The 19096-nt window shown below is 47.6% G+C and overlaps 1 protein-coding gene across 1 annotated transcript in view; it reads right to left on the bottom strand.

Annotated features, from left to right (window-relative positions):
• Positions 1-19096, bottom strand: part of LOC138489460 (zinc finger protein 135-like) — a 73741-nt gene that overhangs the window by 38119 nt on the left and 16526 nt on the right. Inside the window, exon 2 of the mRNA XM_069617181.1 lies at positions 703-1161. Within this exon, the coding sequence (XP_069473282.1) occupies positions 703-1105 (403 nt within the window). The 5' untranslated portion in view covers positions 1106-1161. The remainder of the gene's footprint in view (positions 1-702; positions 1162-19096) is intronic.

Below are 19096 nucleotides of genomic sequence, written 5' to 3'. Positions count from 1 at the left end.
TTTTGGCCCAAGGGGTGGGTAGTGGCGGGCTACCAACCAATCATTGGATCCGCACACTGAAACATTTAGAAGTAACACTTTTTTAGGCCTGATCCAGGCCTGACACCTGACATGGGAGGACCAGTATGCTAACCTCAATAGGGACTGATATAAGGGAACTACCACTCAACACCCAATCACAGTCAATGATAGGTTTGCTGGAGAAGGGTCCAGGTTGTGACGTCATTGTGACGTGGATTTGTCTAAGAACTGGCCTACGAGCCAGTGTTCGCTGAGTGTGCCTGGACTTGTATCCATGTGCTAATCCCTGATGGTTTGTTGGCTGTAATAAACCGCAGTTGAACTTTCTAACTGTCTGGACTTCTGTTCCTTTTGGGAAAGGGAAGGAGTTGGGCCTTCCACGCGTTTGGGGTCCGGGAACTCCTAGCAAACCCTCCCTGCTTGCCTGGGAGTTCTCCCCTAGCACAGTGGACACATACATGTAAACACTTTACATGTAACGCGTGCTCCTAAGTCAGTACAAAGATCAGGTTATTCAGATGTCCTACTTTTGTTGGGAAATTAGAGAAAGTATATGTAGTCTTCTTTATTTACATCCTACAGTATCTAGCAGCGCAAAATGCTGGATTACGGTAGTTTCGATTTTAGTAAACCATGTCAAATAAAATTGGAATACTTTGGTGTAATGCATTTACTCCTCACCTGCAGCCGAGCTTCCGATCTTCCTTCCCTTGGAAATACGAGAATCTCTGGCAAACATCTCCTCCTCCTCCTCCTCCTCCTCCTCAACTTTTATCAACTTCTTAAAGTCCTGAAGTTCTCGGTCAGAGGCTTCTTCCATCTCTTCAGTATTCACCAGGGCCACTGAATTATGACAATCCTTGACATGGTGTTCCTCTCCCACTACAATCTTCACCCAATCTTCTGGAATCCCACAATTGTCAGAAGAAGCATCTTCCTCTTCTTCAACCTTCACATTTATAACGGGGTGCGGACAATCAGTGAAAGACAAACTCTCTTCTACTTCAACCTTCACCCAATCCATTGAGTCTTTACAATCCCAGACAGAAGGTTCTTCTGCTTTTTCACTCTTCAGCTGGTCCATGATGTCCTGGGAATTCTTAGCAGATGGTTCAATGCCCTCTTCAATCTTCAGCAAGTCTACAAAAGTGAGAAAGAAAAGAAATGGAAAGGTGGATAGAGTGCGAGAACAAAAGACAGATGTTAACCTAACCAAGGAATTTACTGCCCGCTTTGTCCAAGTTAAACCACTTGCCCCCCTATGCATTCTATGAAGGTCTTCCTTTTCCAGGGCTATGAAGGAAGGAGAAGCACCAGCAGCTTCCTCTCTGCCAAACCTGGTACAAAGGGAGAACCTGCCTCCGATTAATCACGTCACTCAGCCATCTCGCAGAGAAGCTCTGCATATCAAGCGACAGCGCACCACCAGAAGCCAGGACACGTGCAGACTTGAAATCCGCCACTGGAAAAAGGACCAGAAAACAAGCCTTCTCTGCCTATGCCCCCACAATTTAGAAAAAAAACACTCAAGACCCACCTCTTCAAGGAGTCTCTCCTCAACACCTAGGCCATCACATTGCCCCTTTCGCCACCTGACGCGCAAGACGATGCTGCACCTCTCCTCCCCACCACCCGGTACAGCTATACCCCCTCCTCTTTCCCCCCCACCCCTGTATCCTACCCCCGGCTGTATATCTGTTCTGTTACCACTAAAAAACGCTCCGTTATGTATCCGTATTGGTGTATACCTCTGTAAAGAGCTCTGTTGCTTTTCAAACCTCGGTCAGCACTCAATAAATCCAATAACAATCTGTGAACTTTATCTTCAATTTCAGAAAAACTTCGTTAACACCCTCCCACCCCATTATAATGCATCTTCTGGGTTCATCTTTTTTTCATTTAAAGCATCTCGTACATTCTATCTTCATCAGCCAGCCCTTCCTTTATTGAAGGTCCCTGAAAAGCTGTCTTCCTTTATGTGTGGTTTCCTATGAGACACTGCAACTACAATAAAGCAAGTTACCGGAAGTACCTGTTTTACATCAGAGACATACCCCTTGCTCTTGGTGAACATTGCTGAAAAATCTAAGAGAAGGGAATCTTTCTCTAGGCATTGAGAAAAGCTTGAGGAAGGCCGGGGGAAGGGAGAGACAGACCCCTTTGCATTGAGGAACACTGTGGAAGGAGCCAACAGGAAGGGAAAGATGCTCTTGGCATTGTGATACATTTGATCAATGCAAGGAGGAGAAAGACTTGTCCTGGCACTGTGAAAACCATTGAGAAACTAAACAAAAAAAGTAGGGGGGGCAGAGTCACCCCCCACCCCAACGCTGTGAAGATACAAGACTTGTTGACCCATGTGCTTTGCTGCAACCCAACTCAAACACTTTTGATTTACATCCCTATAGAAGAACATTTTTGTTGTGCATCCTCCAGAAGTGAACTTTTGGCTTCCCATCCAGAAGAAAGGAGCCATCCTTCTGGACCAAGGCGGCCCCACCTTTTCTTTTGAGTTTATAGTATAAGGGTCAGAAATAGGTTTTGGACACAGGACGGTGGGCACTTTGCGTTGGACTGACATCCTGACAGATTCCCAAGTATTTAGTTGAGGCAGGGAAACCCCTCTTAGACCTGGGGTTAGATAGGGTTTTCTCTTTCATTTGTACTCCAATAAATGTTTATAGCAAAGGAGCATGCCACCTGCGAGTCAATCCCTTACAAAGGTAGTTGAGAATTCAGGAAAAGCCTGCGATGGTAAAATTGAGTCAGCCAGGCCAGTACACACATACTGTGATGAATCCAGTGGATTCATCACGGATTCCCCACGGTGGACTCCTCCCATCTGCCATGGGGATGGAAGCCGCTACCGGATCCTGACCCCGGGGGCAGCTATATGCGGGAGGAGCACATGTGAGGAGATAGCTACCAGGGAGGTGGGGCGACTCGACGAGACGCAGCATTTCTCCCTTTTTCATGAGGAAGACTCTCTAATACACAAAGCCTTATTGGCATATTCAGGTATTGGTTCCCAAAGAGTCATTTTCTCATTTTTCCTTAGGTCAAAACCCCATCTTTGACATAGACACACAAAGCTCCAACAGAACCCTTTTTGCTTCTAATACACCTTTGTATGAAGATGTCCGCTCATGTAAAACTACAGAGAAAAAAAAAACTAAAATGCTATATATCCGATGACATCCATGGACTCCAACTCCCATAATCCCAGAGACGAGGATGGTGAAGGAGTTAGTACAAGGTAATAGAAGCTTGAAGCTCAGTGTGCAGACCAGTTCTACAGAAGAACTAGTTACTCTTACCTTGTAACGTTCTTTCGATGGGATGTTCCTCCGACGTATTCCTCATCTTAGATAGAAATCCTTCAGCTTTGCTGGCCTCGGAAAATTTTTTCGCCAGAGGGCGCTGCGCGTCGATGATCGCCGAGTCGATGACCCTCGACGGCCTCCGTGCCGACGTCGACGTCATCCTGCCTATAAAGGCCGCGCGCAGCGTCCGTTGCTCAGTTCCGTTTTGTAGTCCCCAGTAATGTTTTTGGATTAGACTAATCACCTTGAAGGAGCCTAGGCTGCAAACCCACAGGAAGTCATACTGCGGGGATGGATGGGAGGGTCGATAAGGAATACGTCGGAGGAACATCCCATCGAAAGAACGTTACAAGGTAAGAGTAACTAGTTCTTCGAAGGGATTGTGTCCTCCGACGTATTCCTTATCTTAGATAGACTCCCATAGCAGTGGTATTGTGACTGGAGGCGGGAGTAATAAAAGTTATGTTACCCTTCCAGAATGGACAGAGTGTAACACAGCCTTGCCGAATCTAGTTTCTTGACTAGAGGAGGAATCCAGGCTATAGAATTTGGTAAATGTATGTGCGGACGACCATGTGGCAGCCGCACATATATCTCGAATTGGCACCCCTCTTTGAAGGGCTGAGGATGTTGCGATACCCCTGGTAGAATGAGCCCTTAGATTTTGAGGAGGCTCCTTTCCTGCCAATTTGTAGCACTCCAGAATGGCTAAAATAATCCATCTGGAGATGGTTTGTTTTGTTATTGGAAGGCCCAACTTATGTCCTGCATAACCTACAAAGAGTTGGTCTGCTTGTCTGATCTTAGCCAATCTGCTGATATAAAAGCTCAAGGCTCGCTTAGGGTCCAGCCTGTGCAGTCTCTCTTCCTCCTTCCCCGGATGAGGAGGAGGGTAGAAAGAAGGTAATATAATCTTCTGAGTGATGTGAAACTCCGAGACTACCTTCGGGAGGAAGTTAGGCTTCACCTGAAGAACAACTTTGTCCTTGTAAAAGATTGTATGTGGAGGTTTACACGATAAGGCTTGCAACTCGCTAACCCTTCTAGCAGATGTCAATGCTATTAGCAAAACAGTTTTGAGGGTGAGAAGCTTCAATGAACAAGAGTGTAGTGGTTCAAAAGGGGCACCCTTTAGGAAGTTTAAAATTAGGTTTAAATCCCATAAGGGAACTTGAAAAGGTTTCGGGGGATAAACATTAGTTAATCCTTTTAGGTATTGTATTACCAATGGAATTTTGAAGTATGAAGGCTCCTCTGCAGTGCGCTTAAAGATTGATAGCGCTGCGAGATAGCCCTTAATTGTGCCAACCTGTAGGCCTGAATTAGCCAGGTAAAGTAAGAATGACAACACCATAGGTGTACCACAAGAAAAGGGTTCAATATTCTTTTCTCTGCACCAGCTGCAAAATTTGTTCCAACGGCAGCGGTATAGAGTTTTAGTTGCCGGCCTTCTGGCCGAAAGCAACACCTCCATAACATCATCCGGAAGGTCCCAATCCTTGTACCTCAACCTTTCAGACACCAAGCGTGAAGGTTGAGGGTCTTGATGGCTGGATGGAGAACCTGACCTTCCTTCTGCGAGAGAAGATCCTCTCTGTATGGCAGTCGAATTGGAGGGCAGATGGACATGTCTAGAAGGTCCGGGTACCACGTTCTCCTGGCCCAATCCGGGGCAATTAGGATCATGGTCTTCCGAAACCTTCTCAACCTCCTGATCATTTGAGGAATGACAGGGACCGGAGGGAACGCGTACAGAAGTGGGAACTCCCAGTCCACTACGAACGCATCTCCTAGAGCTCCTCTCGGGGGAAATTCCCTTGAGCAAAATCTGTCGCACTTCCTGTTGATACTGGTGGCGAACAGATCCACTTGAGGGGTTCCCCAAAGGGCGAAGATCTCTTGAAGGACTTCCTGAGCTATCTCCCACTCGTGAGAGACTGTGCTCTGCCTGCTCAGAGCGTCCGCTGTCAAGTTCTTCTCTCCGGCTAGGTGAATTGCCGATAGAGAGATTCCTTCCTGAATTGCCCAAAACCAGAGCTGCATCGCCTCTCTGCACAGTGGTAGTGAGCCTACGCCTCCTCTTTTGTTGAGGTAGTGCATGGCCACTGTATTGTCCGTCATTATTAGGACGTTTCTTCCCCGTACCGACGGCAGAAAAGCCTTCAGCGCTAGTCTGATGGCTCTCAGCTCCAACAGGTTGATATGTAGTCTGGACTCCGATGGAGACCAACGACCGCTGATGGTCAAGTCGTTGGCGTGAGCTCCCCACCCCGTGAGTGAGGCATCCGTGACTACTGTTATCTCCGGCCATGGTTGCCAAAACATTTCTCCTTTCAGGATGTTCTCCCGACAGGCCCACCACTGAAGGTCTCGGGCTACTTTGACCGGGATCCGAAGGAGATCTGTCATCCTTCCTGAGAACTGTGACCACTGAGTTCTCAGTGCCCACTGGAGGGATCTCATTCTCAGGCGAGCCTCCGGCACGAGGAATATGCAGGATGCCATGAGGCCTAGCAACCTCAGAAAGTCGTAGGCTGGGAGATATTGGGCATTCTGAAATCTGATGACCATCTGCAGAATATCTCGAGCCCTCACCTCTGGTGGCAAGGCTCTTCCCAGGGAAGTGTCCAGGACTGCTCCAATGAATTGGAGTCTCTGTGATGGTATCATCTGTGACTTCTTTAAATTGAGGGAGAAGCCCAGCTTGTGAAGGAAGTGGCAAACATAATCTAGTTGTCTCTGAGCCTGTTCCGAAGATACAGCTCTGATCAACCAATCGTCTAGGTAAGGGTAGACGTGAATCCCTTCCCTCCTTAGACTTGCAGCCACAACCGACATTAGCTTGGTAAAGACCCTCGGGGCGGAGGTTAGCCCAAATGGCAGAACTCGAAATTGATAATGAGAGCTGCCAATTGCGAACCTCAGGTATCTCCTGTGCCTGGGATGGATCGGCACATGGAAATAAGCGTCCTGGAGGTCTAGAGATACCAACCAGTCCTGAAGCTGGAGGGCCTGAAGGATCTGAGAGAGAGTCACCATCTTGAACTTGTCCTTTCGGAGGAATTTGTTCAATTCCCGTAAGTCTAAGATGGGTCTCAGTCCTCCGTCCTTCTTCGGTATTATGAAGTAGGGGGAGTACCAACCCTTGTTCCTTTCCGCTACAGGTACCAGTTCTATGGCACCTTTCTCTAGCAGGTCTAAAACCTCCTGCAAGAGGAGCGGATCTGGAAGCTTCAAAGGGTTGTTCCCCGGTGGATGACTCTGAGGGATATGTAGGAAGGGCAGGCAGTAACCTTGGGCCACTGTCTCCAGAGCCCAAGCATCTGACGTAATAGCCTGCCATTCCGTCAGATGGTGAGTTAACCTGCCCCCTACTGGTGTTCTGTGAGGGGAGACCTCAGAGTGGTTTTGAAGCGGCTGATGCAGTTGCCGAAGGTAAAGTGGCTCCTGCTCCTGCGGGTGCGGCTTTCTTTCCCCTACCCCGTCCACCACGGGTAAATCTTCCTTGGCCTCTTTGAGCCGGTCGTCCTCTGCCCTTTCCATATGAGGAATAGTAACGAAAGGACCGTCCTCTCCACGATGATCCCGAAGGACGAAAGGTATTCTGACGGATAGCAGCTCCCAATGACTTGGCTGCTGCCTTGGACGTTTGCAGTTTCTCCAAACTGTCATCCGCCTTCTTTCCAAAGAGGGTAGAACCGTCAAAGGGCATATTCAAAAGCCTGGTCTGCACGTCAGAGGCAAAACCAGACTTCCTCAACCACGCATGCCTGCGGATTGTGGTACTTGCCGCCATGGCCCTGCTGATACTGTCAGCAGAATCTAGGCCAGTTTGTAGGGTCTCGCACATCGCATCTTTACCATCCCTGATGATGTTTAAAAATGCGTCCCTTTCCTCTCCTTCTTGGAGGCAGTCAGCCGCTGATGAAGCGCACTCCCAAAGGGTGTGGCTGAACCTAGCGAGCGTACAGGTCGCGTTAATAGACTTTAACGCCATGCTACAGGCAGAAAAAACCTTCTTAGCCATGGCATCATACTTTTTGTCATCCCTATCCTGCGGAGCAGTGGGGTATGCAGATGTGCTGCCTGATGAGGTTGCAGCCTGTACAACTAAGCTCTCAGGAGTAGGGTGTTTTGACAAATATTCAGGGTCAGAACTAGCCACCCTGTATTTTGTTGACAGTTTTTTATTTACTGCCGGGATAATTTCCGGCGTTTCCCAGTTTGTCAAAATCCTTCTCTGTAGAGCAGAGTGAAATGGAACCACAGGATCCTCCTGTGGGCCCTTGTCCAGTATGTCAGTGAGGTCATCCTGCTGAAAGGCAGGAGAAGGTGCAGACCAACCCATAAATTCTATGATTCTAGACATCAGAGCTCTATATGGAGTCTCCGCATGTTCTCCTGGGTCTGGTTTGATAAATTCTGCTTCAGGAGAAGTGTCCAAGCCACTAGCTTCCTGAAGTGCATCCTGAAGATTTTTTAATCCTCTTTCCTCAGAGGCGAAAGTCTCTGGCTCTGGTGATGTGGTCCTCTGTAAATCAATATCTTGGTCTGAATCCTCCCTTTCCTCAAAAATCGAGGTTAAAGGGGGATACTTTGGTTTTTGGAATGGTATAAACCCCATTTCCAATGCAGAAGGAGCCATCATCACAGGCCTTGAAAACGTCGATGTCGTCGACACCGACGTGAAAGTACTCGAAGGCGCCGTGAAAAGCGTCGAGAAATGTGTACTAGGCCTCGAGGAACTCGAAAGGATCGGAGTCCTGCTCGAGAACGACGTCGACGTTCTCGGCGTCGAGTCGGAGGTCTTTTGTCTAACCGTTGGCTGTGGAGTAGCCGTGGTTCTTTCCTTCACCGGCGTCGATATCGGCGTCGACGTCGGCGTCGACTCGATCGACTGATGCGCCGATGAATCCTTCGACAACGGCGTCGATGGCGCCGACCTCTGTTTCGAAGGAGTTTTCGACGATGGCGTCGATGATGCTTTATCTCCCGATGGCTCGAGGCGCTTTCGGGTTGACTTTTCCGCCGGGTACTGCGACTCGCGGCGTTTAGATTTTTTGGGTTTTTTACCCGGGGTATCACCCTCAGCTGTCTTCGAGGGGGACGAGGCCGCTTTCTCGAAGACGCTTAGCATCTTTTTCCTGAATTCCTCCCACTCAGCTTGCGAGCTGCGTTTTGTGGGGCAATGAACTCTCTCAGGAGAACTCGACGAAGATGACGAAGGGGATCTCCTACGTCTCTTCTTCGAGTGTCTCGATGTCGACGAGTGGTGGGAGCCACTTCGTGATCTAGATCGAGAGTGTTTTTTATGGTGAGGAGACGAACGTCTCGACTCTACCGAAGAAGCTTTCGAGGAAGTTAAAGTTGACCTACCTCTCTCGAGCTTTCCCCTACGCTCCTTCAAGGCTTTCGCCGTCATGGAAAGGCATTCCTCACACTCCGAACTCTGGTGCGTGATTCCCAGACACCACAAACAGACCCTGTGAGGGTCCGTCAACGACATTTTCTTCCCGCAGTCTCGGCACTTTTTGAAACCGGACCGAGGGGTCGTCGGGTCGGAGGAGGATGCCATCGATATCGAGGTTAAATATTATATACGTTATCTGACGAGAACTGAGCAACGGTGTTCCGAGGCACAACGAAGCGCGGAAAAACGGAACTAAGCAACGGACGCTGCGCGCGGCCTTTATAGGCAGGATGACGTCGACGTCGGCACGGAGGCCGTCGAGGGTCATCGACTCGGCGATCATCGACGCGCAGCGCCCTCTGGCGAAAAAATTTTCCGAGGCCAGCAAAGCTGAAGGATTTCTATCTAAGATAAGGAATACGTCGGAGGACACAATCCCTTCGAAATACCGGTTTGCAGGTATTTAAAGCTGGCAACCGCACTACAGACGGCAACAGTGCAGGAAAGACGTTGGCTCCAAAGAGAAGGCTTTCGAACGCGCGAGACACGTACCGGTGGGGCAGAGGAATCCACAGAAGGAGAAACGCAGAGCGAGAGCAGGAATGCAGTGGAGCCACTGGGAGCCTCGAGAGAGTTCCTGGGCGCTTGGCAGCTCGAAGAAGCAGTGTTTTCTAGACCAAGACCAGAAGGGAGACAGGCGTGTGACTGTGGAGCCGTGAAGGAAGCTGGAAGTATGTCTGCAGCATCCAAAGGGGGAAACGAGCCACACGCTGCAGAAGCGCCAGAAAGACCAGAGATGCTGGAGAGAACCAGTGAGTCAACCCGAAGCAAGTAGAGACCCAAAGGCGTTCCAGCAACCGCACCAACGACAAATTGAACGTCTTGAGATTACAGATACAGAAAATACAAGACGCTTATTCGAATGCAGAAAAGGCAAAGTGCGGAATCAAAGCCCAATATGAAGTTTGTTTGAACGCAGAAAAGGAAAAGTACAGAGTCAAGCTCCAATGAGCTACAAGTGCATGAGATGCAAGTGTGGGGCAAAGTTTGAACAAATATCACTGCAGACAGATCTACCGAGCATACCACGGTATGTACAGTCCTGGTGATACAGAAGAACTATGACATACATATGAGGTCCTGGCAAGAGAAAGATACCAGGACATTGAAACACATCAGTAGTCCTGGCAGGGGAGTATGGCAGGCAAAATGCAAAGCTACAATGAATACAAAAGAAGAACAGCGTTTTGCTAGTTAAGGAAATATTTGTGTTGAAAAAAGATTGTTGCAGAACTTGCTGCCTAACAGGAACATTCTGAGTCCAGGAGAGACACAAAAAGGAACCGTTAGTAAAAGACATTGCCATCCATTTCAAATCCAGGGGAAGGAAACAACCCTCTGGGTCCAAGGTCTTTCAACCTGGAGAGCATTTTTGTTGGAGTTAATCTTCAGTTGTAAACACTTTTTTTTTGGCAATCTCAATTTGAAGACATTTCCTTGCACACGTTATTTTCTTGAGGGTCAGGATAGGATGTTTTGGTGACAAGGACAGCTTTTCAGTTATTCACAGCCTGACACAGACCGATCACTGTCTTTTGCTTTAGAAGTAGAAAAACTCCTCTTTAGCATAGGGTCAGAGAGGCATTTTCCAAACCCAATTTCATTTAAATAAAAGACTAACAAAAAGCATGACAACTTTGTGAAAGGCTTTCATTTCTGACCCCTCACAATACACAAAAAAAAAAGAAAAAAAAAAAAAGAATAAACCACACTGTCCCGATGCTTGATTTCCCTTACAGCCTGGTGCAGGATAAACTAATCCCCAGTATTGTGCCACCATTGAGTCTAAGAGGGAAACAACAGCAGTTCCACCCCGTAGAACAAGGGAACTATTAAGGATGGAGCAAAAAGGCAAAGCGCAGAGGGATTTACAAGAAGCGCTGAGAAGGGCGGAAGAGGAATTAGCACAAGCAGCGCAGGAAAGCAGGGAGGGGCAGAGTGCAGAGACAGGCCTGGATCAGTGGTTCTGTTCAAAATTGATAGCATGGTTATTAGAGATGTCAAGGTGGACACAGACGAGGAAGGTCTTGGTCTAGATGGGATAACTGAAGTTCCGGCACATGGAATGGCACACCGTGGTAGTGTAGGCTACAAGTCAGTGAATACTGAAAGAGAAGCAGAGTAACAGAAGAGGGAGAATGTGTAACAGATGACGAACAGGGGGAAGCACCAAGAGGTTTGTTTGTTTATTTATTGTGCGCGCCGGACCCTGGGGTAGCAGGGTGCATGTGTCAGGAAGGCTTACAGTTTAGGTACAGTAGTTACAAATTTGCAGCTTAGGTACAGAAGTTACATATTTACAGAGCAAGGTGACAATCAGTTGTCTTGACTCCACAGGACGAGCAAGTATAGACAGTGTGCGGACAACAAGTCATCATATCGCTAGCATTTACATAATAGTAAATCTATGTCCGGTACAATAGATGAGGTAGGTATGCATGGGGAGGGTGCGCGTTACGTAGTCTTCTAAGTGAGCCAATTTACTTTCTGAATTTGTTAAACGTTTGGTCAAATCTGAGTGTGTGAGGTAGGGAGTTCCACAATTGAGCTGCCCTAATTGGGAAGCTGGATCCTCCAATAGTGGTCAGTTTAAATCTAGGCACTAGAAGGCAGTTGGGGCTGACTATTCTTGTGGGTCTGGTGGAATTTTTTCTGGTGAATCGTTCTGTTAGGTAGCGTGGGGCTTTGTCTAAACATTTGTGGATGAGGGAGGCAGATTTGAGGTTGATTTTTTCTTGGGTAGAGAGCCATTTGTATTTCCGTCTTATTTCAGAGATATGGGCTCTTCTGGGGATATTTAGGGCTGTTCTAAGTGCATTGTTTTGGAGCACTTGTATTCTGTTGATGATTTGTTTAGATGCCCCTATGTAGAGTGAGTTGCAATAGTCTAGTTTTGACAGAATAAGAGCTCTGGCTAAGATTAGACAGCCAATAGGAATTCTTTCCCGGCTCATATTCGTTTGCATGTATAGGCCATAGTTGAGGCCAGTGAGTTCACCCGTTTGGTGAGGTACGAGGGAGATTACGCCGAGTGGCTGTCATGAAATGTAGAAAAGAAGAAGAAACAACACCACCACGAGGAGGAGGAGGAGGCGGCGGCGGTGGTGGTTCATCTCCCATGAAGATCTGTTCTATAATCTGGACTCTAGTCTTCCTTCTGTCCTCATCCTCCTTGGTCTTTAATCTGGTTTTGACATGGTCAATCACGCCATCCTGATCAATTGACTCTGAAAACCTGGGCATCATAGATCAGGCCCTGGAGTGGTTGACCCCTTTCCTCCTGGACCGATCCTCCCAGCCTCCTCTACTCTCTCGCTCATTCCCAAAAGTCTATCCGCGATTCAGGATTGGTGCGCCTCCACCGATCTCTGCATTAAAGTAACACTTAACTCTAGTGCCCTGCAGGAGTGCCATTTCCGGACTGTTCCAAAGTGTTGTCTCCACTGGCTGGACTGGTATGATAGGCATCCAAACCACTCCCTCCTCCACTGACCCACCGGAGAGCTGTAGCCCAGTGACCAGTGTGGTTGGGAGGGGTCCGGTAGGATTCTGAGCCTCTGGTAAGATGTGAGAGGGGGTCTGGATTGAGACCCAAGGACAAGCAAGTACAGGTATTCAGTAGGTGTCTCCTGACTCTTCCCAAAGCTCCCCCTTATCTATCCCTTAGGTATGCTGGCTGGCGTGCAGGCGGTTGTGCTCACCGTGTTTAAAAGAAGGCTGAAGGTGCCAGGTAAGCATCCGACTCAAGTTGCTTCACTGGATGTAGTGGCTCAGGCCAGCTGCGACTCACGAGATGCTGAGGGTGCAGAATAAGTCTTTGTATAGCGCTTTGTGGTCTGTCTAGAGTTCTAGCAGCTTGTGGTGCGAAGCGCGGCTTGTTTTGTATGGTTTGTTCTTCCCTGGTGGTGCAATGCGCTTTAACAAGTCTCTTTTTCCTTGCAGGTGTGGATTATACAAAAATGGTGTTCCGGATCGGGGCGCTGCATGAAGAATGCTTGGAGCGGCTGCCTAGCAGGCTTCCAGCCAGCTGACAGTTCTGGTAAGTGCGTTCTCAATGGGGAACTCGGGTGGGCATGGTCTTAACACTTCAGGCTCTTACTGTAGTTTCTCTGTTGCAGGAGTTGCGGTTGCCACGGGACCCGATCAGTGGAATCCAAGAACCGAGAGAGCTCAATCGCTGAAGTCTTCAGGTAAGTATGGATGCAAAGACAGACTCCAAGCAAAGAAGAATTCGGGCATGCACCGGTAAGGTAAGAGACTCTGTGCACGTGGAAATAGGAGCGGTAAGCATTACACTGCTCTTGCAGGGAGCAGAAGAAACGCTAAGCACAGGGTGTGGCCCAGGGCGTGGTTTTATGCACCCTGTAACACTAGACCACCGGGGATGTCAGGCCAGCTGGGGGCCATCTTGAGTTCCGCAGCAGGTCCTAACTTGGTGGCCATGTTGGTGCGGGTCGTAGCAGCTCCTAATAAACGCCTGCGCCAGACAGCCATCCTCAACGTTCAGTCCCTTCCTACACTACCATAGGAGGGTATGCATTGTGTTCTCATGAATGTGCCTTGTGTTCATACTGGGTTCATGACACTTAATACCAGTAAGACAGAGATCCTCACTGGGACCCCTGCGCCTGCTTCCCCCCCCCTCACTGTGGAGTCTTCCTTGGGGCCTCTACCTTCACCCTTCCTGTGAGGCAAAAAACACTTTGACTCCACTCTCTCCTTCTCTTCTCTTCAATCATAGACCTTGCCAAGAAGGCCCACTGCCAACTGCACCTCGTCAGAGGTATTCTTCCTTTTCCCACTTTCTCCCAGAAGATAACTGTCTCCAGAGCACTGGTTCTCTCTAGGCTGGACTACTGCAACAGCCTCTTCTTAATCTGCCTTCCTCGACTCTCGCCCCTTGCCTGTGACTAATCCAGAACAGGACTGCAAGACTTATCCTTGGCCACAAGCCCAAGCACTGCATCTTTCCACCCCTGAAATCTCTCCATTGGCTACAAGGATTGGGTTCGACCCTCTGCATCATCCACAACGCTTTCTGGGGCCGGGGATGCACTACATGCAACGCTCTTCCAAAATACCTTCTCTTTTTTTTTTGTTCTTTTTTGTACTTAATCATATAAACGATTTGTTTAAGGCTCACTTCTGTTTATTTGTCATCATCTGATTCCACCAGCCCTCATCAGTTGTCGTCTGATGTTTAAGTCTGGGCATCCGAAGGTAGGTTGATCATTTATCTGTTCCTGGGCAGAGGAGAAGTAAATGTCGCACTGTCTCGGTGTTATCCATCTCTGAGCAGTACCGACATTTATTATTTTCAGCTTGTTTTCGGAAAAATAGCACCTCGTTTGTCTTTAGAATGTTCAGGCGTGCTCTTAAGAAAGTTGCTCGCAGGTGTTTGTTCGGAATTTCTTTAGGTAGGTTCTTACTTCATCTACTTTTTGTGTATTAAATGTCAGGTTCGATGAAGATGTATACTCACTTGCTCTGTCCAGAGTATCAATCCAATCTTGGGTTTTCAGTCTGTCTTTAATTTTTCCTAGAGTTCTTTCGATATCCCATACACCCAAATTGTCCTGCGAGGGCCAGTTGTTTTTTGTACCATGTGGTCAATAACGGAGTCTATTCACTTTCTATTTCTTTATAGATGATATCCAAGATGTATGGACACAGGGTTCGCAATATTTTTCCCAAGAACAGTAGGCTATTTCTTTCAATAACGTATTTCAGTGATGACAGACTTAGCTCGCATCTGATTACTGCTATCGGTGTTGATTATGGCAGCTTCAGTACTTTTCGCCAAAACAGACCCTCAAGTCTGTCCCATATTGTAATTGGCAGTTGTAACAGCGCTTCTGCCCCGTAAGTTATCGCCGGCATAGCTTTTGTTTTATAAAAGTTTAACGCAGGGAGAAGCGAAAACTTACCATATTTCCTGTCCAGGGTCAAAGCTTGGGCTGCAAGAAGATGTTCCTGCATACAAATTTCTATTTTGCTTCGGCAAATTTTTACTCCGAGATATGCAAAGCTTTCTACTGTTTCTAATTTCTCTGAGTTTATAAACCAGTGATGTTTCTTTTTTGCTCTTTTTGGCTTGTCAATTATCATAATCTTCGTTTTGTTCGTATTAATGGCCAAATTGTTCTTTTTCAGATGTCTAATTGTCTTTGTAATCAGATTGCAGTTTGATACAGCAAAATTATATCATCGGCATACAACAGCCTTGTGACTTTAGCTTCGCCAATTTTTGGAGGAATGGAGCGTGTATCATTTTCTGACTCTACTATATCGGCCATATAGGCTTTGTACAGTGCTGGAGCCAGGGGGCAGCCCTGCTTAACCCCTCTTGTAGTTTTGATTGCTTTTGACAGCTGACCAGCTCCGTTTAACCTCACTCTCACCGAGGTATCACTGTGTAAGGCTATGATCGGTGCTAGTATGGAAGATGGACATTTTGATCTTTCTAATTTCTTCCACAATCTATTTCTGTTTACCTGGTCAAAAGCTTGCACTAAATCTATGGAGGCTATAAATGTTGGTAATTTGCCTTCCCAAGCTCTTGCCTTCAAAATACTGATCATTATGTTGATTACTGTTCCCAGGTTTGTTTCAAAACCCGATTGAAACGGATCTGTTGATTTTGCTTCTTTTTGCCATTCTTGCCTTCCTTCTCAAGCCCTTCGCTCAGCTACCTCCAGCTCTCTTAGGGTTAGACGCTTCTCCAGGCAGAGAGTGGGGGGGGGTAGATCTCTCTCCTCTGCAGGCGCTTCCCTCTGGAATGGCCTCCCTGCCCGTCTCAAACTTGAGCCGGACCACCGGAAGTTCCAAAAACAGCTGTAGACCTTCCTTTTCTCCCAAGGTTTCACGCGCGCGCGCGCTCCCTTGCTGACCTACCCGTCTGCTGCGCCGACTGGTACCAGGCTCCTCCATGATCAGTCTCCCCTGCACTGGCTCCAGGCCGACAGCGCACTTAGGGGCTGTAACTGTAACCTCTACAGTCTCCTGCCTCCTTACTCTTACCCAGAGCGGCGCTGCCCTGGCTGATCTTACCCAGAGCCGCGCTGCCCTGGCTGATCTTACCCAGAGCCGCGCTGCCCTGGCTGATCTTACCCAGAGCCGCGCTGCCCTGGCTGATCTTACCCAGAGCCGCGCTGCCCTAATTGCACTCCCCCCACCCCTCCCTGGCACTCCTCCCTCTCCCTTCCTCCTGCACTTTGCGTTGCCGTACTTGCACGATCTGAATGACACAAGCCTAGTAAGAGCCTATGTCTTGTCTTTCCTCCCTCGTCTTGTCACGCCTAGAAGCACTTGTGGACAGGCATGTTATAAATGGCATGGCATATCATACAACTTCACAAAAGCATGGGGAAAACATTCTTTCATGCAGCAAAAGGAACACAAAGAGCCTTACCTACCATCTACCCAGGAGGAGCAAACCAGATAAACTGGAGCAGATCTTATAAGAGAATTAATTGGAATGCCTAATTGATCCAACTGTTATTTAAGCTAACCCACAGGGGATGACCTAACCTGGGAGGATATGATGCAAGCACTACTTCCACCAACAGTGAAGCAGGACTGTTCAGCCAATCAGTAGTCAGATAGTCAGATATTGGGATACAGGACTGAATACAATGAGAGCCAGTTCATTTGCAAGTTGTCTCAGCTGGGGACTGGTTCCCTGCCTGTCTAAGGGAAAGCAGTGGAGAAGGGGAAGCAGTGAAGAAGAAGCCTGAAGCAAGCAAGAAAGGGAGGGAAGGCTCTCTTGTACCTAGGAGCTGCCCTGCAGTGCTGTAGTGGAGAAACAGGGGAAGGAAGGCTATGTGCCTGCTAGCTACATTGCTACGCTAAAGAGGGAAATCAGAGAGCCATGCTGAACCCAGAGAGGGAGAAGAGGCCATTAACCCTCTTATCCAGGAGCACAGAGAACCTTGAAGAAAGGCAGGCTGTGCTAGCCTGTGAAAGGGGCTAGGCAACCCAAAGTTCCCCAGTGAAGAAGGGACTGTGGGCAGCTGGACTACTCCTGGAGGTCAAGAGGCAAGAAGGGGTGAGTCCAGATTGAATGAGTCAATTAAGAGACAAATCCCATTTTGTTAACCTATGAGAGTGAGACTACCCTGAGAGAGGGAAAGGAGAGTCAAGTGACCTCAAGAGAAGGAGAGGGCAAGAAGCTTGAAGGGGTGAGCCCAGTTTGAATGTTCTTTAAGAGACTCAACCCCTTGCTCAGCGTAAAGATACCCCAAGAGAAGGGGATGAGAGTCAAGGGAAGTAGAGAAAGTGAAGATACCCCAAGAGAGGGGAACAAGTCTCGAGAGACCCCAGAAGAGGGGGAAGAGAATGCAGATACCCTGGAACAGGGATGAAAGAAATACCCTGAAAGGAGTAAAAGAGTGTGAAGTGCTCCAGAAAGGGGTAAACAAATGGAAAACGGCACCCTGAGATGTCAGGAGAAAGAGACTGAAATACCTCAAGTAATATTGGATTTGGAACATTTAGCCATTACAGTGGCACCCGAAGAACTTATTATCCAGGGGAGAAAACCTGGAACAGAAGCAGCAGTCAAGCATCTTTTTAGTTGTTAAACCCTTTAGATTTGTGTGTGTTAGTTTTGCTTAAATGTGGTCGGCTAGTATAGTAATTGGAACTTTGTTTTGATTCATCCTGACAAGAATAACTTTTCCTTGAATATTTGAATTTTAGAATAGGGAACTTAGCAATTAGAGTTAATTTTCATTATTTTAGTTTGTTATTTTCTTTGAAGCTACCAAAAAAGGTCAGACGGTAAGTGAAGATAATAAAAATCCTTGAATAGGATGCCCCAGGGTGATTCCAACTTCTGGTTCGCCAAACACGACAACTCAATTATGTCTGATGTAAAGCAGGTCTGCAGGCACTTCAAGTTAGTTACCAGTAGGTTGCTTTATTGTACTTAAATCAAGATACATTAAGAGGTCTCATAGTAGCCCACTGGCACCCATCACCCAGGCAGAGGCTCTTCAATTGCCAAGATGTAGAACCTTTACACATAACATTCCCACACTCCTACCACAACATTCTCTCAGAATTTTCTCTTACATCATAAGTCCCATGCATCCATCACAAGCACATTACAACATGTCTCCCTTCATTTCCAGCTCTCACCACATCCCAACCAAGCACATCACATCTCCTTTCCTTACCTAGTCCAAACCAACCATCCCCAAGCAAGCACCCACACACATCATTACAGCCCTGGCCGCTCAAAGAACTTGTGAATAGAGATGGGGCAGCGCAGAACCCTCCACAGGGCCAAGTGGAGGCCATATGTCCTTACCCTCATGTAAGGCACCCCCACGCATCGAACACTCCTCCTTTGAACCCATCACGTGATGCTGAAAACAAAACACACACACACCTCTCTCACACAATAAATACCTTTTTAACGAGAGGTGTAACTCAGGATCCTCACAGAGGGTATACCCCCCTTTCTACTCAGGTTGAAATGTATACACTTCAATGATTCTCCTGTAACTACCTCCCACACCTTTGAGTGTGGGTACATATCTGCACACCTTTTTATAGAGCTGTGGCGCACTGTACATACTGCACCCATACTTTCACAGCAGATCCAGACACCCATGACTACTTCACTCAAGACAAAATACCATAGTTTCCACATACACACAGGTGGACTTCAAAGAGCACAGGGTCGCTCAACAATACCCGACACAGATGCCCTGGTGCAGTCACCCACACTCTACACACTAGTACACATTTCCAATATTCATCACACAATGTTAAATACAATATTGTAAATTTGTAAACCGCTTATACACAGTCAAGTGCTTCAAAGCGCTTCAAGGTGGGAAGGGAACAGGGGAATAAAGTCATTCTTAGGCCTTGAAGTTTCTGATGATCTAACAAAAATGACTAGCATACTAGGCCAGAGGCATTACTACTAGTGATATATGGGGAACCAACTACCACTGGTGCAGTGAATATGATTATGATAGGTTATTTATAACGCGCTTAATACCCAGAGCTTTCTAAGCGTGGACCCGGGGATCGAACCTGTAATGCTCCACGTTGTCTTGCTTCCAAGGCGAGCACGTTGCCTCTGAGCTATCCTCAGACAATCGTACAGAGACTTGCACCAACAATTACCTTGGATTAAAATTGCATACCTGTGTTGCTCTGCTTGAGAGCTTTAGCTCCCAGTAGCCCTTGTACCTGCCCATAGTCTCTTTTAAATAAGCACAGCATTACTACTGCATACCACTGTAGTACCTACAAAAGTGTAAAT

The sequence above is a fragment of the Ambystoma mexicanum genome, chromosome 9 (assembly GCF_040938575.1).
Source record: "Ambystoma mexicanum isolate Mex_15411 chromosome 9, UKY_AmexF1_1, whole genome shotgun sequence".
Lineage (NCBI taxonomy): Eukaryota > Metazoa > Chordata > Amphibia > Caudata > Ambystomatidae > Ambystoma > Ambystoma mexicanum.
Note: the sequence above shows the minus strand (reverse complement) of the source record. Positions and strands in the feature narration are given on the sequence as shown.